The 26,663-nt window shown below is 42.3% G+C and overlaps 1 protein-coding gene across 7 annotated transcripts in view; it reads left to right on the top strand.

Annotated features, from left to right (window-relative positions):
* The window catches only part of ccdc88ab (coiled-coil and HOOK domain protein 88ab), a 68,799-nt gene extending 42,136 nt beyond the window's left edge, over positions 1-26,663 (top strand). The window contains exons 9-39 of one of the 7 annotated variants that reach the window (XR_014923546.1): positions 2,303-2,384; positions 2,916-3,074; positions 3,495-3,641; positions 3,740-3,884; positions 4,468-4,646; positions 5,612-5,749; positions 6,864-7,047; positions 7,209-7,339; positions 7,519-7,812; positions 8,103-8,285; positions 8,739-9,017; positions 9,254-9,378; positions 9,619-9,757; positions 10,423-10,599; positions 10,686-10,847; positions 12,066-12,343; positions 12,508-12,651; positions 12,773-12,959; positions 13,082-13,227; positions 13,363-13,455; positions 13,786-13,985; positions 14,289-14,336; positions 15,923-16,000; positions 17,962-18,198; positions 18,320-18,373; positions 19,170-19,256; positions 19,885-19,974; positions 20,328-20,608; positions 20,794-21,247; positions 23,038-23,143; positions 23,789-26,663. Coding sequence is in view for 6 of the 7 variants with exons in the window: in XM_085477208.1 (XP_085333334.1) it covers positions 2,303-2,384; positions 2,916-3,074; positions 3,495-3,641; positions 3,740-3,884; positions 4,468-4,646; positions 5,612-5,749; positions 6,864-7,047; positions 7,209-7,339; positions 7,519-7,812; positions 8,103-8,285; positions 8,739-9,017; positions 9,254-9,378; positions 9,619-9,757; positions 10,423-10,599; positions 10,686-10,847; positions 12,066-12,343; positions 12,508-12,651; positions 12,773-12,959; positions 13,082-13,227; positions 13,363-13,455; positions 13,786-13,985; positions 14,289-14,336; positions 15,923-16,000; positions 17,962-18,198; positions 18,320-18,373; positions 19,170-19,256; positions 19,885-19,974; positions 20,328-20,608; positions 20,794-21,684 (5,338 nt within the window). In the remaining variant the exon portion in view is untranslated. Of the gene's footprint in view, positions 1-2,302; positions 2,385-2,915; positions 3,075-3,494; positions 3,642-3,739; positions 3,885-4,467; positions 4,647-5,611; positions 5,750-6,863; positions 7,048-7,208; positions 7,340-7,518; positions 7,813-8,102; positions 8,286-8,738; positions 9,018-9,253; positions 9,379-9,618; positions 9,758-10,422; positions 10,600-10,685; positions 10,848-12,065; positions 12,344-12,507; positions 12,652-12,772; positions 12,960-13,081; positions 13,228-13,362; positions 13,456-13,785; positions 13,986-14,288; positions 14,337-15,922; positions 16,001-17,961; positions 18,199-18,319; positions 18,374-19,169; positions 19,257-19,884; positions 19,975-20,327; positions 20,609-20,793; positions 23,144-23,788 lie in introns of those variants that run through there. The other 6 variants (XM_085477208.1, XM_085477209.1, XM_085477210.1 and 3 more) reach the window with 6 other exon arrangements.

Raw genomic sequence — 26,663 nt, 5'->3', positions numbered from 1 at the left:
TATTACAGCTTCACCTAGATATATAAATTTGGACTGTTCTAGAATCATATAGATAGAAATATTGAAAAGTAAAAAGTAATATTTTGTTACATTTTGGGATCTAAATGATTGATTGAAAAGCACAACAAATCTTTCAACATAACCATATTTGGTGTCCTAACTTTTCATTTTAAAGCTGTATTTTTATTGAGAATGCTTTTGTTTGTTCTTAGACAAGAGTATACTTCTTTTTTATATGACAAAGAATTAAAGCTATGAAAATAACACCAGACTAACAGATGGAGGACATTTAGATATTTGTTAGACTAAGAATAAAGGTTTCTTTGTTTCTTGGCTTCTTGAATATGGCAACTAACACAACTGTTTGTCTGTGCATGCATGGCGTGTTAAACCAGTCAAATAAGCACCAGACTGCATTCACAATGAGAGTCCAAAACTATCTCCGTGGGTGGTGTTGACAGGTGTTTGATTTTTGGCAGGGAGTTAATTGATGAAATGAAAACAGAATAACGTGAACCTTGGAAGAAAGAAGGTGAACGAGAATGCCTGAATTAAAGGATGCTTTTTATTATTCAGATGGACAGAGACTCCAGAGAGCAGTAATCAAATAGTCCATCAAATGTTCAGTGGAGCGGATTCATGCAAACACATGCACACAGAGAGCAGCATCTCAGGAATGCAGTTATTTTCCTTCAAAGCTACCCTCTGTGGAAGGAGCTGGGAGAATTTGCAACACAGACAGCAAATGTCAGGCTGCCCTACTTCACTGTCATTGAAATAAATGTTACAGAACAGTCTTGGATAGTAGATCGACCCAACTGTTGATGCGAAAAAAGAGTAATGAATTGAATTCTGTAGTTTCCATCCCAGTTTTTATGTCACTCTTTTTATTTTTTTGGCTCCAAAGTGCACCAGGGGTTTTAGTCTCAGGGAAAGATTGACATGCAATCTCTTGAACTCTGTTTTTCATTTGTCTGTGACTGTTTTCCTTTGGCTGTTATTCAAAATGTGCTGTCAAGCAGAATCGGTTTGTTTATTACTCACCAAATTTAGGGCAAGACGCAGGAAAGACGCTCCTGACAGCTACAGGTCATACACACCAGGCACGATAGGATATTTTTATGCATCTGTCCCAGTAACGGCACAACTGAAAACCTAATTTTGGGTTATTCTTCCCTTTCTCATGGACACAACGTTACAAGAATGCCTGGGAGGCATTTCCTAAAATGTGGCACAGTCATACATTGGACTGAATACCTAACTGATTCATATTACTCACTATGACACATGTCACACAAAGATTTAAGAGCATCAAAAGATTTGTATTTTTTATTTTTTTTTTAAAGACTACATAACTGCTGATTGCAAAGAAGCTTCTCAGACAAAAACAATCAAAGCTGGAATTTGAGCATAACTAGCACGTGAAACAGATCGGGGCCTTCAAGTAGCTGACGGTGGTTTTAAGAGATCTAACTGCTGAAACTCGGTTTACATTCCTGCTGCCTGTTGCTGAATACTTATAACTTCTTGAAGCTTCTCAAATTACGTAAACTAAAGGGTATCAAACATAATCCAAGATCAGCCCGGCAAAGGCTGCAGTCCGATAGGCAGCGTTGAAAATTAAAACAGGGCACAAATTTTGGACTTTTAACTGTATTTTCATATTATTTTACAACTCTTCCTACTGATGAAGAGCTCTCCCATGGCCCTTCATAGGACACCAAAAACATTTTTTGGGGTTAAACCTTTTCTGTGAATTAACAGACTTCCTGTTTTAATAATTACACGACAGTATGGGCAAATAGCTTCTAGAACTTTATGTGTAAAGTCATGCTTTCTTTCATTCACTACAGCAGCATTTCTTTATCATGTAGATAAACTGGAACTTAGTGTTGTATTAACTTAGGTGTTTCAGGTATTAAATGTGTAGTTAAACTTCTTTACACTGACACAGAGGGAGTTTTACTGATCCAACCCACTTAAGATCAAAGTAGGCTGCATGTGGCCCACAATATAAAAGAAGTTTGACATTCTGTCTACCTACTGAAACTACTTTTCTGATCATTTATTTTGTTCATATATTCATTTCTGTGCTCCACCTGTAAATGATTAACTGTAGCTGAAAGCTTTGAAGTCGAAACAGCCCTAAGGGAATGTTCTTGTGCATCCCGAGAACTGATATACATAGGAATCCACACTTAAAAACAAAAAGTACAAAAACCCTTTGGCATGGGATTTTTCAGTGTAAAGCTTAATGTTTCTAACCTTTTTCCCATTGCTAACCTTTCTCATTTGTTTGCAGAGAGGAGAAGAGTGAGCAGCTTTTGGACACCAGGCAGGAGCTTGAGAACATGGAGGTCGAGCTCAAGAGACTTCAGCAAGAGGTAACGTCTCCACTGACGTCCATGCTTGTGCACCTACATGCACACAAACACACAAACATTCATGTGACTACATGTCCCCTCCACCTGCTCCTTGTGCCTCTAAGTCCTCTGTTTGTGCAGCTCTGCCAGGATTTAATCAGTCAGCAGGTGACTTAGCTCATTACAGGCTATTGGAGCTATCTTTAGTGAAGCAGCAGCCTCACATGGCTTTTGATAGGGAGTGGGCGACAGGCTGACTGGTGAACTGCAGTAAACAAGGTGCATGAGGGTAATTCTTGTGGTTCCAGAGGTGTTTGTGGGGCGAGTTCATTCTGGCCTGATCTGTTTATGTAGCAGAAGAAACTTGCTAAAGTTGCTAATAGCTTATATTTTTACAAGATTCCAGATTCACTGAGTGTTGTTGTTGTTGTTTTTTTTCTTTAATGCATGTTTTGGTTGTTTGCATCTTTGTCCATGAAATTCTTTGTCAGTTGCTCTTTGTTTCATGAATCCACATTATCATGCTGTACATTTGTTTGCCAACTCCCTCAGAGCTATCAGCTGCTGTCAGATGCTCGGTCGGCTCGGGCCTATCGTGACGAGCTGGATTCGCTCCGAGAGAAAGCGATACGCGTGGACAAGCTGGAGAGCGAGCTGAGCCGATACAAGGAGAGACTTCATGACATCGAGTTTTACAAGGCCAGAGTTGAGGTACAGGGCTGCACATACAGATCAAACATGATCTCGTAGCCAAATATTAATAACTCTAGTTTATGTTGGCAGTGTTGTGATATTATGCAACCAGTATGAGACCCATCTTATTATCTATACTGCAATATCTGTGTTCACTGCAAACTGCTAGTTTTTAAAAAATAAGTATTGATGTTTGAATTAGAAATTGAACTATTGTTAGTGCTCTCTTGAATAAAAACTATAAATCTAACAGAAAACACTTTTCTAGATGAATATTTTGTGCCATTCACATATATAAAGATTCATGCATATGTAAAACTGTGTAAGCCCAGTCTATGCAATATATTAATTTAAATCTTACGTTTTTGTTTAAAGAGAGCACATGTCCAAGTTGTAGTTTTGTTGTTCACCTTTTATTACCTGCTGGCTTTTCTGTAGGAGCTGAAGGAGGACAACCAGGTTCTGCTGGAGACTAAGACGATGCTGGAGGAGCAGCTAGATGCTAGCAGGACCCGGTCCGACAAATTACATCTCCTGGAGAAGGAGAATCTACAGATCAAATCAAAGATCCACGACCTGGAGATGGTATGATGATACGTTTTTTAATTCAGTGTTTCAGTATCGGTACTATTTGGAAAGTACAAATAGTGATGAAAACTTTTGTTATATCCCCAATGACCCAGGAGCGGGACATGGACCGTAAGCGAATGAAGGAGCTGTTAGAGGAGAACCTTGTGCTTGAGATGGCCCAGAAACAGAGCATGGATGAATCCCTGCACCTTGGATGGGAGCTGGAACAATTATCAAAGACACCAGAGCTAACAGAAGGTTAGAGGAGAGCCACGGAGTTGAAAAGTCGAAAAATAGCATGTTGAGTTAAAATGCTGCTGACAGTCACCTGAGTTCACCAAGATTAAGGGTTCAGATGGCCCGACAGATCAGACTGTGGTCATTGGCTCTTAATCCTGGTGTCTTCTCTATGGCCCTTGTGCATTTGTCAGCTTCCACTGGGTTTTCTTTCCACTTGGTTAAGACCTGTAAGTAATATTCAAGCGCTCCTGAAAGATCAGCAGTGCGTTTGGATTATAAGAGTGGTTAAGAGGTTTAACAAGACAGGGATCTGGATAAAGACTTTGTGTGGGAGTTTGTTTGTTAAAATGGCACTTTAAAGGCTTTAAGACCTGTAAAGTTATACCATAGTGCAGGGGTGGGCAATCTCAGTCCACGAGGGCCGGTGCCCCTGCAGGTTTTAGATGTCCTCGAATCAACACAGCTGATTTAAATGGCTAAATTAGCTCCTCAACATGTACTGAAGTTCTCCAGAGGCCTGGTAACGAACTAATCAAAAATCAAAACAGAATTCTTTGGATTTAGTTGTTAACATTTGCTATTTGTAATCCATATTTTTCAGCCCCTCAGAAGTCTCTGGGGGAGGAGGTGAATGAGCTAACGTCAAGCCGTCTGCTAAAGCTGGAGAAAGACAACCAGACCCTGCTGAAGACGGTTGAGGAACTCAGAGCAGCGGCCAGTCAGGACACTGTGACAAAACTGGTCAAAGCTAACCAGGAAAACCAGAAGCTGAGCAAGAAAGTAAGAATTGACGTCATATTTTATTATTGTTCTCTCTGGGAACTAGCTGAAAGTAAATTCCTGTTTTCTGTTTGGATTAAACATATCTGATGTTTGTCGAATGACTCAATAAAGTTACGCAGACAACTATGCTTCCGATTATGTTATTCGAAGGAGAAATGCCTGCCTGTACCCCAAGTCCTCCCCAATAAAAACTGGATATATAGTTTCACATGTAGGTCCTGTTCACTGTTCATTTCTATGACTGAAATAAAGTGGGTATTCTGTGTGTGTTCTAGTATAGATTTGCAGCTCTACATCGTTTTTTGAGGCTAAAATTTATGTCCTTTATCAGATTAGCATATTGCACCAAGTTCCTCTAAAATATATCATCCTGGTACTTGACTCTAGACCTTTTCCCTCAGTAGGAAATGGACAGAAAGGAGGAGAGAGGGTATAGAAAGGGGTGGATGGGAGGTTGAAAGCAAACCTATAAATCCGGGGAGCCCTGCATTGCCTTTTCTTTTCCAGTGTTTGACACACCAGTGCCCCTTGCTAAGAGAAGTCTCTCAGCTATTTTCAGAAACATAAGCCTCTCTCTGTGGCCGTTGAATAAAAGGCTTGAAATTGTGTTCGTCTCTCACAAAGAGAAAATTCAGAGTTAGATTTCTGAGTGGCTTGAGGAGCCAGAGCACATTAAAATGTGAATGCAGCTGCTGGAAGAGTCGAGCCACAGTAATATTTACTTTTAATGTGTGAACAGCTGCTTCTATGTGTCTCTCTGCAGATTAGTGACAGAATGAGGTGACGTATTCAGCATTTGTTACAGATTAATAACTGCATTGCCATCTTTGTGACTATGATATGTCGTCCACACAATTGATGCTGCAAGACCATCTCCTGTGCATCTTTTTCTTATTCTGTAACAGAATAAGAAAAACTCCCAAGAACAAAAATCGCAAACTTGCTTTAATTATTGTTTGCAGTTGGAGTCGTTGGAGAGCGAACTGACAGCAGACAGAGAGTCGCTCCGCAGTGCCGAATCTCTCAGTACTGACCTGATGAAGGAGAAGGCTTTGCTGGAGAAGACTCTGGAAACCCTCAGAGAAAACTCAGAGAGACAGGTACGCACACGCTTACAGGAAATGACACGTCATCAGTAAAAAATAATATGCACAATTTTTAGAAGTCAGTAATCCAAATATATTTTGGAGTGGTCACATCCTACTCAGTTGTGAATGTGCCTAAAATATCAAAAATATATTTTTCTAAAAAATAATAACCTGGAGTGGAAAGTTTTTGGTAAAAAGCTAATTAGCTTTGGAAAGCTAGCCCTGACTTTGATTTAAATCTCTCCCCTTGCGCCTCTTTTCAAGAATGATACTTCACTGACTGATTTAGAGAGCAGCTTTTCTGAAAACCAATTGCGTAATATTTTTGTGCCTTTAAAATGTAATTAACATTCCAGTTTATTGGACAGTCTCAGACACATTAATACAAATGGGGCTCTGACATAGACGCTGTGCTCTCCACAAAACCGTTACTGACTCTCATTCCTGGAAATTTCATTAAAACAACACGACTACTACACGGCTGTGTAATTTACTGAAGTCTCTAGTTTTCTTGAAAGCAATCTTTGTGTAATTGATTTGCGTTTGGCTCCAAAAAACTGTTTAGTGGAAACTCCACTAATGTTTTATTGACTGAACAGATTTCTGGCACTCTGTCGCCCAGATGCACTAGCTCGCTGCCCGTCTGCAGGGACTTTGCAGCCGTTAGACCTAAATCTGACACCTTTGATTAGTTTAAGTGTCTGATTTGTAAAATCCGGCCTTGATTAGCTACACAGAGAGAACACTGGGATTACTGCAGCAAAATCTATGCACTTGGCTGGGAACATAATGAGATGTGGCTAATGTGATGTTCCAAAATACATGAACAGCTTTGCATACTCCTAATAAGTTTCTGGGTTTTTTTTTTTTGTTTTTTTTTTTGCTTTTTTTTTTTTTTGTTTTTTTTAACACATCATTAGTTTTCTTTCTTGATGTCAATTGAATTTTAATGAGTTTATCTAACTAGACTAAAAGAAACTAAATGAAAGTCTTTCTCCAGCACTGGCTCATGCAGCCAAGCTAGTTGTTGCAAAAATGGTCACTAAGCATAGAATTCACCCAAAAGTAAATAATTTATCTTAAAGTTGTCTGTTAGCCTTCAATAAAACTGATATGTGCTCTCCAGATGAAGGGTCTCGAACAGGAGAACAAGCACCTGAGCCAAACCGTGTCGTCTCTGCGTCAGCGCTGCCAGGTGGGTGCCGAGGCCCGGGTCAAGGATGTGGAAAAAGAGAACCGCATTCTCCACGAGTCGATCTGTGAGACAACTGCCAAACTAAATAAGATGGAGTTTGAAAGGAAACAGCTGCGTAAGTGACATGTTTATTATTTTTTATGGTTCATTACAGCAAGTTAGTAATGGTAGGTTTTTTTTTTGTTGTTTTTTTTTTTTCCCCCTCATCTTTCCTCATGTGCTATAAAAATGTTATGGATAAACATTCTAGTTGTTGTTAAACATCTATTTTTGCAGGCAAAGAGCTTGAAGTTATGAAGGAGAAAGGAGAGAGAGCAGAAGAGCTGGAAATTCAGATACAGAAGTTGGAAAGGGAAAACGAGAGCCTGCAGAAGAAAGTTGCCAGTCTTGGAATCACCTGTGAAAAGGTCAGGTGCATTTTGTGACAGTGTCTGCAAGTTTTCATCCTCTTATCTTATCTCACATTCAGATTTTTTTTTTTTTTTTTTTTTTTTTTTTTGGAAGCAATTGTTGGAGTAAGATGAAAAGAATTTGGTGGTATTGCCAAATGCTTTGCTTCTCATCTTTGTTTCCTGTGTGTGTTTAGGTGGCTTCTTTGGAGAAGGAGAATAGTGAGCTTGAGGCAGAAGGCCGTCGCCTCAAGAAGAAGCTGGACACCCTGAAAAACATGGCCTTCCAGCTGGAGGCTTTGGAAAAAGAAAACACTCAACTGGAGCAGGAGAACCTGGAGCTTCGACGCTCAGCTGAGAGTCTCCGCTCGGCGGGGGCTAAGGCTGCTCAGCTGGAGGCCGAGAACAGGGAGCTGGAGAGCGAGAAGAGCCAACTGAAACGCAGTCTGGAGCTGCTCAAAGCCTCGTCTAAGAAGACTGAGAGATTAGAGGTAATACAGGTCATACAGCGGGTACATATGTGATTGAAGAGCAGTGAGATGTAACTGTGGGAATAAATTTCTTTGAGAAATAAAGCAGATATATGCAAATGAAGATTAGTGGCCATCTCGGCACAAACGAAGATGATGTTTATTTAAGAATGTGAAGAATCCGTTTTAGTTTTGTAATTTATTATCACTGAATGCTGTTACAGGGGATCTGACATATAGTTGTCTTCAGGGAGAAGCACAACTAGTTCATAGATGATTTGAATTTCCTAATCTGGCTATTCCTCTCCCAGGTGAGCTACCAGGGCCTAGATACTGAGAACCAGCGCCTGCAGAAGGCTTTAGAGAACAGCAGCAAGAAGATCCAGCAGTTGGAGGCAGAGCTGCAAGAGGTGGAGTCTGAGAATCAGTCCCTCCAGCGTAACCTGGAGGAGCTCAAGATCTCCAGTAAACGTCTCGAGCAGCTGGAGCAGGAGGTAGGTAATGCTTAAATGTGGAAATGGACTGAAAATGAAAGAATTAAAGGTATTTTGAGGAACTTGCAGTTATTTGTCCAGCTCAAATATATGGCAACTAGTGGGACAGCTTTAGGCGTCTGTTACTTTTGTTGGCATTGATTAATGGGGTCAGTCACACTGGCTCAAAAAATGTAGTTTCAGCAGACTGAATTCTCCTAAATAAATCAAAAAAGTGAAAAATGATCTGGTGCTTAAGGAGCATTGTACTGCCGCTCTGATTCTTTTTAGTTTATTTTGAAATTATAGCGCGATTCCCAGCTGAGTTGGATTAACCCAGATTATTTGTCGTATACATTTTTGGCCTTTTGAGCAAATCTTTGTCCAAGTTCAGCCAAACAAGGCATTTAGACAAAGAGTAATCCCAAATCATATTTAACCATCTGCTCTCCATTACATTCGTTTCTCCTCCAGAACAAGGCTCTGGAGTTGGAAAGCTCCCAGCTAGAGAAAGACAAAAAGCTCCTGGAAAAGGAGAACAAGCGACTGAGGCAGCAGGCTGAGATCCGCGACTCAAAGCTGGATGATAGCAACCAGCGCATCACTACCCTGGAGAAGGAAAATCGGACAATGGGCAAGGAGATGATCTTTTTCAGGGACTCCTGTACGAGAGTCAAGGACCTGGAAAGGGAGAAAAAGGAGCTGGTCAAACAGGCCACGATCGATAAGAAGACCCTTGTCACGCTCAGAGAGGTAAAAATAGCTGTTAGACTATCAGACATCTCAAAACATATCAAACCTCTTGATTTATATATTGTAGAGGCCATTCATTGTGTATTGAAACAAATATTGATAGAATTAAGAATTTGTGATTAAAAATTTGTTTTTATATCCCTTTTAATAAACCTTGCAACCAATTTGATTGGGTTATTTTTAATAATATGTCTGTTGCTAATATGGAATTCAAAAGCATGTAATTGTGTGTTTAGGAGCTTGTGAGTGAGAAGCTGCGGACTCAGCAGATGACCAATGATCTTGAGAAACTGACCCATGAGTTGGAAAAGATTGGACTGAACAAAGAGAGGCTCCTGCATGACGAGAGCTCAGACGACAGGTGAATATTATATCTGCACACAAAAGCTAAACCATCCTCAGATTCAGCTCATATGAGAAGCCTGTCAGCTTGCTTGGAATCAGAATTATTACAAAGCACAATCACTAAAGTTAAGGCTTAAAATGAATCAAGTCTGGTGAGGTGTAAATGACATGCTTTGATTTTAAACAGCGTTTCTTTCACAAACTCACTTTGCAAAAACAAACACTCGTCTGGACTGACCTGAACCTTTATCGTCAGGTTTAAGCTCCTGGAAACCAAACTGGAGTCGACCCTGAAATCAACTCTGGAGATCAAAGAGGAGAAAATTGCTGCACTTGAGGCAAGACTGCAGGAGTCCTCCAACCTTAACCAGCAGCTTCGCCAGGAGCTGAAAACGGTTTGTAACACAACAAATGAATTTTTTAAAAATATGGATTTGTATCTGTGAGTCTGCCGTCTTCTGCTTATCTAAAGTGGAGTTGTGCTGGCAGCAGGTTGACGAGACTATTCCAGATGTCATTCTCTCCAGCCACACTCTAGTTCTTTCTGGGCAATCCCAAAGCATTCCCGAACTCCCCAGCCTGTTCTGTCTCTTGAGGCCTCCCATCTGGCATCCTAACTAGATGCCTGAACCATGTCAACTGGCTCCTTTTTAAAAAAAAATACTTTAATATAAAACTTGTTCATTTACAGATGTTTAGCATTGCCACATTAAAGAAAACCCCATTATTAAAAACTTGAATATGCTTGCTTGTCCACTTGAGATCAGCGTGTCCCAGCATCTTTCTCGTACACTCAAACGCTAGAAACAATGAAAACATCGAAGACTTGTCAAGGCCGATGCATTATTTATTTTATCCACTCTTCGTTTCTGTCTGCACTTTATCTATTTATAAGGGCTGATGTGCTATAGGAGATGTCTGCTTTCCTTCAGGGAGGTGTTTGTATTTTGAACCTGCTGACACAAATCTAATCCAAAGCTGTGAAAAAACATGAGCCATGAACAGGCGGTCGCAGGAATTGAAATGTTTAATTTTGTTGACTTACTATTTTCATCCCCAGGTGAAGAAAAACTACGAGGCGCTCCGGCAGAGAGAGGAGGAGGAGAGGATGGTGCAGAGCTCGCCCCCTAAAGTGGGGGAAGACCCTCAGGCTGTCAGTAAATGGGAGAAAGAAAGCCATGAAGCAACCAGAGAACTGCTGAAAGTCAAAGACAGACTCATTGAAGTGGAGAGGAATGTAAGTTTAGATACTGTCAGGAATGAATTATGGTGTGAATTTTGGTTCTATATTTTCCTGTCTAATATCATGTGTCGTCTTCCCAGAATGCTACTCTGCAGGCTGAGAAGGTGGCCCTGAGGAGCCAACTCAAACAACTGGAAACCCAAAACTCCAACCTGCAGGCTCAGATAGTGGCTGTGCAGAGGCAGACGGCCTCTTTACAGGAGAACAATACAACGCTACAGACGCAGAATGCCAAACTACAGGTAATCCCGTCACACCTATCACAGCTTGGTGTGTGTTTATGGGGAATTTTTCACACTTCTTCCAGAAGCGCATTTGTGAAGTCAGAGAATGATACATGTTGGAACAGGATGGGGCCGTCCCCAAACTGTTACCTCAAAGTTAGGAGGATGAAATTGTCCAAAAAGTCTTTGTATGCTGAAACGTTAAGTTTCTTTCACTGAAACTAAAGGGCTGGGCCCAGCTCCCAAAGAACAGCCCTACACCAAAATCCCGCATCACCCAAACTTTATACTTGTCTCAGTGCAGTCAGGCAAGTACCGTTCTTCTGGCAACCGCCAAACTCATCCATCGGATTGCCAGACTGAGAATCGTGATTCATCACTCCTGAGAACACGCCTGCACTGCTCTATAGTCCAATGGTGGAGTGCTTTGCACCACTGCATCCAACCATTTTTTCTGTCTGGTGAAGTAAGGCTTGAATGCAGCTGCTATGCCATTAAAACCCTTTCCATGAAGCTCTCTACTCAGTTCTTGAGAACAGAGAGTTTGGGTTCTGTAGCAATTGACTTTGCAGAAAGCTGGCAACCATGCATATAGTAGGCAACAGAGCTTTGTTAGCCGTTCTGACTTGGATGGCACTGCATCGTGCCTTTATAGCCTCCACTGTGTACTGCCCTGTTTACACTGTTGCCTTGCCCGGCTGCTTAGCTCTCTGCTCTGGATTTACACTTGTCCTCCCTGTTTGGCAGTAATTCAAACCCTTCTTAAGGGTGGAGGGATTTACACAGTAGCTATTTCTCTGTTTGCATGTGTTGCTTTGAATTGGGCACTGTTTGAGGACATTTGTATGTGGGGTGGGCTAGAGGTAGTTAAGAGTTTTTTAAAAAAAGGTAGAAATTGTAGCAACACCAGGACTCCGTGTGTGTGTGTGTGTGTGTGTTCATAGTGTGAATAAACACAGTAGTCATGTCTGTAGAGGGATTTGAGAACTGGGTGCTGCTGTGATCATAAAGGAAAACATGTAAAGAAACAGCTTTCATGCTGATGTTTTGTAGTATTTTGAAGCAGGAGAGCAGGTTGAGGGAAGAGTGCCCCCTACAGACCAGCTACTGCTTCCAAGTTCTTTGATGTTTGATTTAAGGGGCTTAATGCTGTTCTTATTCACACGCCACACATCACTCTTATCACCTCTTTGCGTAATATGTCCTTTTCTCCCTCTGCCTTTGTCCTCTTTTTAGGTGGAAAACTCAACTCTGAGCTCACAGAGCGCATCCCTGATGGCCCAGAACGCCCAGCTGCAGACCCAGCAGAGCAGTGTGGAAGGAGAGCGTGAAGGAGCGCTGAGGGAGAAAGAGGAGCTGAGAGCTACCTATGAACTGCTGCTGCGCGATCACGAGAAGCTGGCAGCGCTCCACGAGAGGCAGGCAGCCGAATATGAAGCGCTGATCGGCAAGCACGGTGGGCTGAAGACCTCCCACAAGAGCCTGGAACAGCAGCACAGGGACTTGGAGGACAAGTGAGATGTGGTTTAGGAGCTTGGGATGGGCACATGCTCAAGTCTAATTGCAGCTTAAGTCTCATTTGTGACTTTAGTTTGTAGTTTGGCCGCCTTTTGCAAGGAAATATGGTCCTGGACCTAACGACATAAGTGTTAAGGTGTGTGTCTGTTTGCGTATGTAGGTACAAACAGCTCTTGCAGAGAAAGGGGGAGCTGGAGGAGCTGGAGAAGAATCTGAAGGAGCAGCAGGAAAAGATGGCCCTGGAGAATCAGACCCACCAAGCTACAGCTGACCAGTACAAACTGCTCAAAGAGGAAAATGATAGGTCAGCTCAACCTTTTTTCCATAACCTTAAACATTATGCTCACATTAGCACTAATTCATCAAAGGGACTGAATTAAATCAATGAGGCCGTATACCAAGGAGTCGATTTTCTCTCTCCTCAGGTTGAATAGCACCTATCGTCAGCTCTTGAAGGACAATGAAAATCTCCAGCTGGACCATAAAAACCTAAAGAGCCAGTTGAACAGTGCAAAGCTGGACCAAACCAAGCTGGAGGCTGAGTTTTCTAAACTGAAGGAGCAGTACCAGCAGCTGGACATCACCTCCACCAAGCTAACCAACCAGTGTGAGGTAATGAGTCTCTCTTCTCTTCCCTTCAGGTTTTCTCATGGTGTCTACCTTTTTAATGTATCATATTTCAAAACACTGCTTCTAAAGCCAAATATGAATGTATCTGTCTATGTTTGTGTTAGTTGTTGAGCCAGCTGAAGGGAAACTTGGAGGAAGAGAACCGTCACCTGTTGGACCAAATCCAGACTTTGATGTTACAAAATCGCACACTGCTGGAGCAGACCATGGAGAGCAAGGACCTGTTCCACGTAGAGCAAAGACAATACATGTAAAACTCACAAAGAAATATGCCAGAACCATGTATCTGTGTTTGTAAATGCAAATATGCTGCCTTTATGTTTAGAGTGTATGCATTCTTGTCTGCTTTTACTGTGCTTTTATCTTCTCGTCGTCCAACCTTCAGAGATAAGCTGAATGAGCTGAGGAGGCAGAAGGAGAAGTTGGAGGAGAAGATCATGGACCAGTACAAGTTCTATGACCCTTCACCTCCACGCAGGTGCATAATTTGTTTCCTTTAAATGACATAAAATTGAGTCAAATTGGTAAAGTTCTGCATACATGCTGTCTTATATTTTGAGATGGAAAAGCAGTGCAGCATCAGGAAGGGAGTGCATCAAATATTTATTACCTGCAGAGCATCATACAGCTGTATAGTGAAAAAAATTTTTTCTTAACCCTGATAGTCATTTGGGCTTTTGGCCTAAAATAAAATTTCAAATGCATCTAGCCTTATATATCCTTTATATGATTATGTATTGATTTTTTTAAAATTCTATTTCCTTTTGTTTGTCTGTTATTGAGTGTCTGTCTCATCTCTGCTTTACAGGCGCGGCAACTGGATTACTCTAAAGATGAAGAAGCTGATCAAGCCGAAGAGCCGGGACAGGATCCGGTCTCTCACACTGACTCCATCTCGATCAGAGTTTGGAGACAGTTTTCTGATGTTTCCCCAGGACAGCCAGGACAGCTCATCCATAGGCTCGGGCACCAACTCGCTAGATGACACGCTCTCACACATGAGCAGCAGTGAGTCTGAAAGAACCAAACACACACAAGATTGCACAGTTATAGTTTCAACCATCACTGAAGGAACTTCTTTTAATGTGTTCACAATATTTTTTTGTTCCAAAGAGAAGGGAAACTCTTAAAATACTGTTTTGTAGTACACACAGAATTAGTGAAACATTTGCTAACAGCTTTAATTTGATGCTGAACTTTCTTCACTGACACATAATGGCCTACTTTGTGAGTGTGGCTTTGTATGCCTGAGTGACTGAATGGGTCTTCCCTCCTAACTGCTCCTTTGCTTCTTTATATCTCTCTGCAAAGGGAGGAGAGGGCAGCAGTCTCATGCCCAAGTGCAGGGTTCCTCCAATGGTATGCTGCGGATGGGGAGGGTGGGAGGGGTTTGTGACCCGACTGTCACGTCTTTCAGGGCATGTTTTTGTGAGTCCATTGTCCATATCACTCAGCTGTCGTAGACATTACGGCTGAGCTGTGCAGGCTGACTCTTGACCTCAGACCCGGTTAAAGATGCAGAAGCATTTCTTGTGTTTGAAACAAATTGAGGTGCACTCAGTCAGCTGCTACCAATGCTATTAAACTCAATCACTGAAGAATAGTACTATTTTATGTAGTTACTGGCATGTCCACCATTTCTGAAGAAAAGTCGCTTTAACACTTTCGCTTCGTGTCACTGGAGTCATTGTCATTTGCTAAGCTGTAAGATTTAATATCTTGGAATTTGCAGAATAATTTGGACTACATATATGTTGCCAGCATACTCGCTCAAGGTCGAGCTGAATCAAGTGCACCTCATGGTTTAAATATTGGAGAAAAAAAAATCTAATCCCAAGATGCTTTGCTCTCAGGTAACCTGTCGATCTGTTCAGCTCACTCGTAAATAAGAAACGTCCTGTATCATAGCATCGTAGATATTAAAAGGTGCAATGCGTTGCCTGGTTATCGCGACCTGGCTTGGTTGGTTGTTTTCAGTTGTACTGACATTAACTGTAATCACCAAGAAACAACTAAGCCACATATTTCTGCTATGTAGCACAAAGTTGTCAGTTAGTGTAATGAATCTGTTTTTCACAACACACAAGATAAGAGGTAAGACAAAGAGAACGTAGCCTTTAACAACCATGTAGTAACATTTGCTAAAACACTTGCGTACAGTACAGAAATTACACAGTCGAGTGTGCTGGAACAGCAGCTATAAACCTCTCATTCTTTGAGGTTCTTGGGAAAGTCTTTGCTGGAAACACTGTAGTGCTGTTTTTTGCTGTTAACCTGCCCCTTCTTGTTCTCCTGATTGCACCCTTTAATAATTTTCATCTTGTCGTCTCATCTAGGTGTGGAATGTGTTGTGTTGTGTACAGAATGTAATGCCTGGAAATAAGTTGAGAATGTAATATACAGTGGTCAAAACCATTAACATGAGAATGTGCGGATGATGCTGATTGTGTGCAGGAGACGGTGTGTGTTTTGCATAATGTGTGTCTGTTTTTCTATTGTTTACACAATGTAGTTTTATACAAAAGCCTGCCCTTAAATACAGAACATATAGAAAGTCAGTGGAAGGCATTTCAGTCCATCCAAAGGGCATCCAATAATGTGTGTGTGTGTATATTTTTAATAATATGGAGAGAATTTGTATAGATTGAAATACCTTACACTTGACTAACCATCTAATAGGCTCTCTAATATTATAATCCACATGTTTTTAAAGTCATATATTATAGTTGTTGTTGTGTCTGTTGCAGTGTTGTCTGTTGTCCAGTTAAGGTGTCCAGGAGCTCAGCTCTCTCTCCCCTGGTTCTGTTTGTGACAACATTAACCACATCCCTCTGTTCTGCCCTTCTTTTCTTTCTTTTATTTTGCTTTTCCTTCACCTCCCTCCTGGTCTTACTCTGTCGCTCTCTTCCCTCCCTACCTGTCTGTCTCTGGCTGTGATCGGACAGCTATAAAAAGGTTGCCTTTCATGAGGAACAGATCCAAGGACAAAGACAAGGCCAAGGCCATCTACCGGCGCTCCATGTGTAAGATCTCTGTTAGCTGCCACGCTAGCCTTCATCTGCCTCCTCTCCCTCCTCTTGTCGCGCTAGGAGAAACAAAGGAGGAGCAGTCACTGATGTCAGGGTGGCGGTGGTGAGGGACTTCAGTTTTCAGTCACATCTGCAGAATTCAGTGTTTAAAACTCCAGAGTTTTATCATCCATGTTTTAGAGATGTCTGCAAAGGACCTACCAGAGGATCAATTTTTAAATTCTTTATAGAATTTATCCCATCCCCCTGCCGCTCTGCTATACCTGGTGACATCAGTGACTTGTCCTTAAAATTTTTTCCTAGTAATCCCCACCCATCCCATCACTTCTGCCGCCACGTCTGCCGCCGCCACTTTCTCCTGTAGAGTATCTTCCAAGTCTTTACTCACTTTCCTCTCACTATTTGCAGATGAATGATTAACACAACCTTAACACTAACTTTAGTGTTTGTTAGGGCTAAACTATAGGAACAGTGGTGATTTATTTTTTTTCTGTTTTCTTTTGTTTCATTTTCACCTCTGGACCAAAACCATGTCATTTGGTCACTTACAGTAATGTGCAATGGGCAGCTTTCTTGTGTGCTTTGTGGTTTTATTTTGTTTGTGTATGCTGAATGAAAGGCCGTGTGTGTGTGTGAGAGAGAGAGGGTGTGTGTTCAGGTGAGACAGCGGGAAAGACTGTGGGTTTGCCTTTCATGCGCCTGAGAAATGTGTGCTCCCGTCTTTGATTACAGCATGACAAAGAAAATCACTAAGTGCTTGATCATCGCTCGCACTCACCATGGAGGACTTGAAATGGAGCCTTTATTCTGTCTCTCTCCCTCCGTCTGTCTCTCTCTCTTCTCTGTCAGCGTGCTGCATTTCAGATCTTATTCTGCTGACATGGGCTTGCCTCGCTCTGATTTATTTATTTTTGTGTGTGTGTGTGTGTGTGTGCACAGCACCACCGCCGTCGCTCAGAGCAGCTTTGCATGTTTCCATGCTTCTTCTTCGCTGTCGGCTCAGTAATCAAAGTGCATAGAGACGGTCAGGGATGTCAAAAAGTGTCTGGCTGTGACCGACCGTGCACTTTGGTTGATATGTTGTTGGCTTTTAAAATATTATTATTATTATAATGCTGTATGCCTGCAAGTGCATTGAGTTTTAAAAGGCTTGGACCTGTTATTCTATAGCATGAATTTATTATTGAATATTGACTTATATCCACTGATAATTATAGTCTAGATCTGCCCTGTCAGAGTCCTTCGAGAAGCAAGTCTCAGCACTGGGTAGCCATTTTGAAAAGCCTCTGTACAGATGTTTATTGCTATCATCTAAATGAAAGCCGAGAGAAGTTATAGTTCTGTCTGTGCACAGTTTCAAAACGTTACAGCTTTGCTAATGGCTCAGTGCTGACACAACTTCTCACATGATCTGTGCTCTTCTCGTTTCAGCACAGCCAATTCATGATACAGTATTACAGCGCATCTTTGCTAAGATAATGAATATGAGATGTGCTTTTCTTATATGAAACTTAAACATGATTGGCTAATGTATTTTCCATTTTGTCAGTTGATTTGCTCTGCTGGGGCAGCAGCGGGATAACCGCCACCTTTGCTTTTACAGAATCCTTTTAGATTATTGAAGGATTCTTTGAGGCCACGTCTGTTTCCTGTAATGTCTCTAGGCACATTCCCAATGGTAACTTAGCCTTTGTCTCCAAGAGGGACCTAGATGAGTGTCCTGTGTACAAAAAAATGTTGTAAAAAAATCTTTGCAAGGTTGTTCTTCCATCGTAAGCATATTTTAGCGACCAGTTTCTCTGATTTTAGTTTGCCTTTAAAGTCTAGATGGATTAAATTGAGACTTCTGTAAGATAAAATGGCTATAAATCCTGAGCCATTACTTGAGGTAAGATTATATGTATTAAAATGTCTAATCTCAGTTTTTTTTCTTCATGCCAACCCATCCATCCTAGCTATGAATGACCTGCTTCAGACCATGGCAATGGCAGGTGGTCCTGAGGCTCAGTGGGCGGGCAGCAGTGAGAATCTAGACGGGGCTGAAGCCGGAGATGCCAACATGACGGGCAGCAGCAGGCGCAGCGGGCAGCGCATGAAGGAACTCGCCTTTTCCACCAATGCCATTGATTGTGCCACCCTCACCCTGCCTAGTTCAAGTCACAGTAGAGCCAAGCACAGGCTTCAGGTCAAAGGTCAGGATGCCTGTTTGTGGAAATACATTGTGTTAATTTCCTCATTGCATTTAGTTGACGAAATTTGTTCAGAACAGAGTGAAAAGAAGCCGTAGCATGACTGCACCCTTTATCTCAACAGACAATGCCTCCTGCGAGGATGTCGCCGGCTCATTGGATGATCCCAAGAGTCAAGGTAGAGTAAAGCTTCACACGACATCAGCACGAAACTGTGTCAAAGAAAAGCGCCTGCAGTCTCTCAGCACCAGGCTGGAATCTAACGGCCCCTTAAACAAGAAATGAGGGGGGGAAAAAACAGGTCATGTCCTCAGGAGTCCCACTGATAATCTTTGGGCTGCCTTCCTGCACTTTGATTAAGCTTGATTTAGAGTTAGATGGGAGCAAAAGAGACGGGGAGAGGGAGACAGATCAGCCTTTGCTGAAAGCAGGATTGACTTTAATACAGGCGCTAGGGTGTTATCCAGGGCAGTTAATCTGGATCCAGGCAACACTTGATCAGGTCTGTGTCGCTTTAATGTAGATGACCCAGTTGCTAAACAGCCACAAAACTACTGGCACACATTCCTTAAGTTAGGTCTACAGACAGATTTCTCTTGTTGTGCTTGAGTGCTGCAAACATCTGCACTTTTGATGGTCAATAAACTGGTTCCACAGGATATTGTTCCCAGAATGAGAGAGAGAGACTATAGTGAGACTCATTTCCCACCTCATCACTGTAATGGTTGAAGGACGCCCAGTCTCACTCACACACCGGATGTTGCTCAGAATGTATGAGCCATTAGGTCATCGGATGTTGTAGACACTAATGGTAGTTTGAGACGTGTATTGATTTTTTCCCCCCTCCCCCAGACTCTGTAAAAAAATTTTTGTTTCCATCTGCGTTTCATTAAACTTTATTATTTTTGAGCAGTATTGAGTTGTCATGTTACCCTTTAGGTGTGTTGCATTGTATTTTTTTTGTTTGTTATCAGGGCCACAGAGGTATATGTCTCCCTGCCATTTGAATCGTTGTGCTGTTGGTCTGAGCGCTGTGTGCAGAGTGTCCTGTAGCATCTGTAGTAAGTGACAGTTACTCAGGACTGAGGATCACTGTGGGGCCACAAGCAATCCGCTGGTTTCTGACTCTGATACTGATCTGTAACATTGGGGTTGATTTGAAATTCTAATTTGGTGTCAAGCATGTCGTGAAAACCGGTTTGAGATGATTTCACGGTCACTGGTTTTCAGTTGGGGCTGTCCCTGTCAGCACTGGAAAGAGCAAGTTCATGTTGTCTTCACACCTTTCCTTTTACTCTTTGTCTTCCTTCTCAGTTCCTAACATGGCCTGTCATTTCCTCTTTAATTACTAACAGACTCACACTTGTATCGTCAGTCACTTCCCCTTTATTGGTGGGAAATCGTTCCTTATATTTGGGTGTCCCTGCCGTCTCTGTCAGTAGTTCCTTTGTTTATTGAATGGACATATTGGGGCTGCAGCCTGGCATTGAGCCACCTTTCCTGTCCCTCTGCCTGGCATGTGCCATCTGCTCCCCCAGCAGGAGACGTTCTGTCAGGGTGTTGGCGTCCGTATACGTGTTACTCCTCGCGTTGGTGCATGTTGGTGTGGATACATGTAAGCGTGTACAGATATAAATCCTAACTGTGAATGTATGTGTGCATGTGTCTTACCTCTCGTCCCTTACCCAGCCGCCAGACCCTCCAGTCTTCATAGCAACAGGACCACCAGTAGTAATAGTAACAATAACTCCCACCTCACTTCTCCTCTGGAGGGCAAAGGTATGCTCCTCCTTTCCTCTTCCTCTGCTCCTATCCACTTGTTACTCTTGTCTTCTTCTTTTGCTCCCTTTCATCTCGTTTCTCTCATCATTTCTCAAAAAATTAATTTTTTTTTCTCGCACAAAAATGTGATCAAGTTGGTTTGGTTCAACTTTAAGCCATTCTCTTTTCTTCATTGGGTAGAAAGCAATAAGTCATGATGGTAATAAAATTAGATCTGAGTTAAATTATGAGATTGTTTTTTCAATATAATGCTTTTTAAATTGCATGGTGTGTTCTGAAAGTGTGGGGTAGTCTGATCACTACTAATGCAATCAGAAATCTTGTAATCCATGCCTCCCCTCGTCCTGCAGGCACATTGAACGGCAGTCTGAGCAGGCCTCACAGCGAGAGCAGCGGTGAGTTCAGCCTGAGTCTGGACCAGGAGGTGTGGTCCAGCAGCGGCAGCAGCCCCGTCCAGCAGCCCACCTCCTCACGCTCCTCCCACCAGAGCCCCCTGCAGCTGCGCAGATCTCTTGACCCATCCGCCGCCGCGGGCAGCGCGGTCCAGTCCCAGATCAGGAAGACGGGATCCCCAGGGAACGAGGTGCTTTCCCTGCAGCAGTTCCTGGATGAGGGTATTGATCCTGCAGAGGTGAGGCCTGAAATTCTGCTATAAGTGCTGTTCTTAGATTTATTGGATTACAGCCTACATATGAAGCGGACTAAAATCGAACATGTTCTTCTTTATTAGTCAGTTCAGATAACGTTTGGAGTTGGACGTGAATTGTTTCCATTGTTATTTGTTCTGTCCTTAATGCTGTTTGCTGTCTTTTGTAGTCTGGCAGTCAGGAGAACCTCACTGTAGACTCTCCTCGCCTCTCCACCTCCTCTGAGCACGGCCAGAAAGAACGCACTGTCACAAAGGGCCGGGGCATACTGCGCTCGTCCAGCGGGAAGGCAGCAGCAGTCAGCGCTGACCGGCCTCCGAGGTCTTCCGGACAACCAGGACGCCCTTCCCTGCGGAAGGCCGAGAGCACACGGGTGAAAGGCTCCGCCCCAATCCGCGCCAGCCTGTCTTCACAGGGCAAAGCGACCTCTGTCTCCGAACGGCTCGATTCAGCCTCCTCCACCCTGCCCCGGGCCAGCAGTGTCATCTCCACTGCTGAAGGTACCACACGGCGTACCAGCATCCACGACCTGCTGTCCAAGGACAACCGGCAGCCCGTTTCGGTTGACGCTCCTGCTGCTGCTGCTTCCACCAGGGCTGGGCTACGCTCGCAGCCCACACCCAGTGAGTACCACCCCAACAGCACCAACCTTAAGGGACCCCTCACCACCATCACCCCCATGCCCAAGTCAGTCAGCTTACCTTGCAATAGCTCGGAGGACCCCGACCTCTCCACCCTTGAGTCTTTCCTCGGCCCTTCCTTCACTGTAGAATCTGTATTCATGGACTCCATCTTTAGTGAGTCAGCAGACAAAAACCTCCCCTTCCTTTCTCTTAACCCCACCTTAGTCAGCAACATCAGCGGGCCTCCTGTTACAAATAAGACCCACCCTCCTCCTGTGCCGCATCACATTCGCACCCAAAACCAGAGCCCCCACAGCCAATCAAACGGCCAGGTGAGATCCAGCGAGGGTGTTGATCAGAGTTGTGTAAATAATCCGGATCAGTCACTGAGCCCAGAGGAGAGGGAGTCTCTGTGGTACGAGTACGGCTGTATCTAAATGACGGGGAGGTTTCTGGTTTGCTGATTTTAATACTTGACTTGAAGAGGGAGGAACAAAAGGATGGATAAAGAGCAAAGCCATTTCCTCTGCATGTATTTGTCAGAGTACTGTCTGTCTCTGTGTGGTGTATGTGGGTCATTTTTCCCTGTTTGCTATGGTGCTGATTGGTGACTTTACTTTCATTTTTAATATTTTTTTAACCCCCATTTTCTTTTCTATGATGCGGGACTTTGACTGTTCTTCCGTCCAATACCCTTTCACACATTATTTTTACCTCATCAGATAAGTTTTACCTGGCTAACATTATACTATTATCTGCTGCAGTGAGGTGATACATTTTATCTTGGGAATGAGAAGAAATAGAGAATTATCTAAAGCTTTCATGTGAGGCCAGAACACACAGAGCAAGTCGGTTCAAGTCACACCAGGAATCATAAAAACAGCAGGAAAAGCTTTTTTTTTTTTTTATAATGAGCATAATGAGCAAAGCATTCTGGGGCAATTTCTACATAGTAAAGTCAGATAATAGGTTCACTTTGCATTTTCTGTTTATTATGGTGATTCTTGGCAAGTCCCACTTTTCACCTCCTAAATTGCATGGCTTTGTTTTGTCTGTTTGACCTGAAACTTTCATTTGGATTGCTGTGATCAAAATGGTTTTCATCAGTTTGTTTCTTATGATGGTGTGTGCTGTTTGTTTTTTACATTTGATATCTTTTCTGTTTTTCTTTGCTGTGTACACGTTCACTGGAGTGTTTGCTCCCCTCTGCAAATGGATTAATATGATCTGGTGGATCTAAGCTGACCTCCTGGGCTGGTGACAAAATGATGAAGCTTCATTCCCAAAACAATCAGGGCGGCATTTTTAGTTTGAAACGTGAAAGTTGACGGAGAGGACACAGAATACAGCATGGCAATAGTGATTTGGTTTCACGCAGTTTATGATTGTTTGGGGGTATTTTAATTATTTTTTTTAGAACGTGGAGTTGATACTGTAAGTTGATTCATTTGAGGTTGTTTTGTGAATGAAGCGAACATCATTCCTTTTGGTATTTTCTCCTGACACGCCACAAGTTGGATAACTTGAGGTGATATTTGAGACTGACCTATCTTGTATAGACTGCTATCATTAAGTTATAATCAAAGACGAGCACTACATGTTGTGCCAATACTAGTTGAACTGCCTGTATCTACGTCCTTATTTATTTCTGCTTTTGTACTCTTTAGTTGCTGTTTTGAAGTTGCTATATTGTATTTATCTTGATTCAAAGTATCCGCAGGTATGAAGTAAATGAAAATGGTCTGTCATCACTCTGCAGATGTAACATAAGCGTTGCCTTTGTCCTACAGATGTGGAGGGCAGAAAGTCTAAAAGCAGGAGCGGGGAGCCGCAGCAAAGCTGCTAAACCCTGTCCCCCCCACCCTCGTCTGTCTGCTACCATGCTGTGAGCGCGTGGTGAGTGAGCGAGCGGGAGGAAAAGGGGGAGGGGGGTGGGGAGGGTGGGGTCAGTCTTGTCTCCATGGGAACCTAAAACATGGTGTAACAGATGTCGTCCATCCTGCTGTGCGCTTGCTTTCCCCTGCTTCTCTAAGCTGTTACCCTTCTCCCTCACTGTCCTGTCCATCCCCTCACTGTCACTGTGGTGCCAAACGCCTGTTCAAGGAGCCTGATGAGACCCGTCTGCATGGCATATGGGCCATTTTACCGTGTAGCTCTCAGTGTATGCTGCTTCCCCCCCCCTTGGATCTCAAATCCCTCGACAAGACGAGCCATTCGGCTCCAGCAGCTCACCGTTTCCCACTCCTTCATAAAGCATCTCATGCTATTGGCGACTGCTGAGTGAAGAAGTCGGTGTTTGCAGGCTGCTTATTGTTGCTGCATGGCTTTGGTGTAGCGCTCAAATCCTTCCCTCTTGCATGTAGATCCAGGCGTCCTTCTGTGTTCCCTTGTCACGTCTCTGTCTTTGCTGGTACAGCTTCTGATCTCTAACTTTCTCCTTTGTCTGTTTTCCATCTCCTTTCCTTCTTTTATTTTTCTCAACTTTCTTGTCATCTTTCTTTTCCTATTCTCTCTACTCCTCTTTGCTTGCTTGGGACTCAGAGAAAGGTGGCCTTGGAGCTGTGTGTCTGAAGCCTAGTAGGGTGAATCTGCTGAGACCGTCTACAGTGAGAAAAGATTGTAAAAGCCTGTCTCACCCCCCCCCCCCTTTTTTTTTAACCCAGGACACTTCAGTAGAGAAAAGTGGCTTCCTTCTCTGTTTTCTTCTTTCTTCCTTGAATCAAGGAAACAACTTAAAATTATTAGAAAATGTTACAGTGACAGTTTTTATTTGTTTTCTTTCCACTAAGACTCCAATGGCAGATTGCACTGCCACGTGTCCTTCAGTGTGACGGACAGTTAGACATGCACTAGTGTCTGTGAACTAAAATTAAAGTGCCAGTGTTCACACAACAGCCAACAGGGCAACCTTGAACCAGTGAGACAGACCTTCTTCTGCCCAGTGCCATGGTCATAAAACATTTTGTAACTGGGCAGAACGCACAAACAAAGACAACATGAAGCATGTCCGAAGAATCACAATCTGCATGGAGCAATCAGTCAATCATCCCGCTTCCTTTATCCAATCAAAGAGAACAGTGTTCAATGGAAACATGCCAGGATGCCAAATGGACTCGGACAGGAAGCCATGACAGCTTGATTGAGTGAAGGTAGTGTGAGAGAGAAGTAGAGACTTATCATGGGAGTGTTTCAGGTCACCTATAAGGCAGAGACACACCCTGAGAAAAACCCTACATGTAGTTCATCTTCACCCTTCATTTTCATTTCACCAAATGGCACTGAAGCATCTCATTTATCACTTCCATTGCTGCTCTAATCCAGAGAATAACTGTAAAAGCACAGTCTTTACATTCTAAAAAGACACTCCGTAAGGAAGCGTTTAATAAATCTGTCTGAAGTATAGGTGACCTGCGACCTGCCCAGTGCAAACGGAGCATGTGCAGACTTCTGTTGTGTTGAACATGTTGGCAGTGATGAGACCCAGTGTTTTCCTCCTTTTCCACTTTTACATGAATTCATTTGATGTAATTAAAATTCATCAAGACTACCTGTGTGCGCTCTTGGTTTGTGTGTGCATGTGTATATATAGTCGGGGTACTCTGTTATGAGAGTGTAGTCTAATACAACAGCGCTGCAGTGTGAATCGTGTTGGAGTTCTATTTGAGCTACTGTTTGTGGTCCTTTCCTTTTTCAAAGGTGAAACACAGCAACTCAAATGTAGTTCTTGCAGTACTTGGTTGTTTATCTTACTGCTGAATTACTCTTGATTTCTGAGTTATTACATTTAAGCAGAATTGGTGTGTGAGTAACTTTACACAGTCAGATTTAAATACCCCAAATATGTATAAAATAGCCAGTGCAATAGCTGGTGTAGTGTAACGTTAATTTGTAACTTTAGTAGATACGCATAGTTAAAAGTTAATGCAGTCTAGTACTGAAGTGCTGCAATAAATTTTACCATCATGATGTAGGCATGAAGGGAATAATTATGTAACAGACTTTGTTATAAAATATCCATTAATGGATAAAATGACGAGACAGGAAGGGCTGCCTTTGTATAGAGGAGAGATATTAACGTCTTCACATGCAGCCAACTTCAAACCATCAAGTCAGTGATGGAATCGAACCTCATCCAGGCTCACTGATGGGAGAAGGATGACCAGGAGTCAGAGGTATGGTTCTTAAAGGCAAGTTGCGTATTTTCTGCTGCAAGCAGTAGTTAAAATGTTCTGCAGCGTGCTTGCAAATGATCCCTTCTTACTTATACTGATCATTTAAAAAAAGCCTCTAATTTTCTCTGAAAATAGAACATTGTGTTTGTCTCCCAGGGCCCATTTAACTTTAAAATATGCATGAAGACTGGACTTTGTTCCCTAATAGGCACATGGGAGGCGATGTAGGCTGAATAAAGGGATGGATGGTACAGAAATGGATGAACCAATATATTCTGTAATTTCATGTTACCTTTAACTACCAATAGACCTTAGAGTGGGTTGGGTAATGAACACATTTTAACCAATGTAAGTAACTTGCTATTAATCTCATTGCAGGCACAGTTTTCTCCAGTTATATATTAACATTGTTTATATTGCAAAATGTTTTTACATTAACAGTAAAGCTTTGAATAAAAAAAAACACACTTTTTTTAATGTATGTTTATTAACTGTATGGTCATGCAAAAATCCAGCATCCAATTGAAACTCTGACATATGTTTCCCCCCCCTTTTTTTTTTTTTTTTTTTATTGTAAGGTTACAATGCAATAAATTCACTTTCAAGGGGCACATAAAAGCTAAGGCTTTTGCTAATCTTTTAAGCATTTTAAAGCGATTTAACATCACTTGATTTTAACATCTCAGCCTTTTCATAACCTTGAGGATGCAAATAACATAGGTTTCCATTTCTTTATCAAGTAAACAGTGAAAAATTACCAGAAAGTAGACATGCATATTTCTTTCATTTGTAAAACTGCATATATAGTGTTGCTGTTAAAGATTGTGGTTTTTAAATTATCCTCTTTAAACATCTGTTTTAAGCCTTTCACAAATCTTTTCAGCTCCTCGGTTCACTCGGGTACACTCTTAACACATTTCACACATTTGCCAAAGTATTTGGAGAACCTGACTGCTGAACACAATAGGACTTGTGAAAGAATTCAAATGCAGGAAAGCTACTTAAAGTATAGGGAATCATTATTCTCTTATATGCATTTGGTGCTTTTTCCAAAGTTAATCTGTGCCCTAAAGTGATCAAACAGCTGATTTATCCAACAGCTGACATCAGCCAAGGAGAAATACGGATTATATGTGGTGTGACAGAAACTGGAAAACTGAGAAACCAAAACTAGATCTTCCGGTCTTTAATATTCTAGGTAAGGGTTCAAAAATTGAACGACTCACAGGTAAGTTTATACTTAA

This window comes from Copadichromis virginalis, linkage group LG13 (assembly GCF_057382275.1).
Source record: "Copadichromis virginalis isolate Kocher_CV1m ecotype Utaka linkage group LG13, C_Virginalis_male_GT1.1, whole genome shotgun sequence".
Taxonomy (NCBI): domain Eukaryota; kingdom Metazoa; phylum Chordata; class Actinopteri; order Cichliformes; family Cichlidae; genus Copadichromis; species Copadichromis virginalis.
This window is presented reverse-complemented; position numbering and strand designations above follow the sequence as displayed.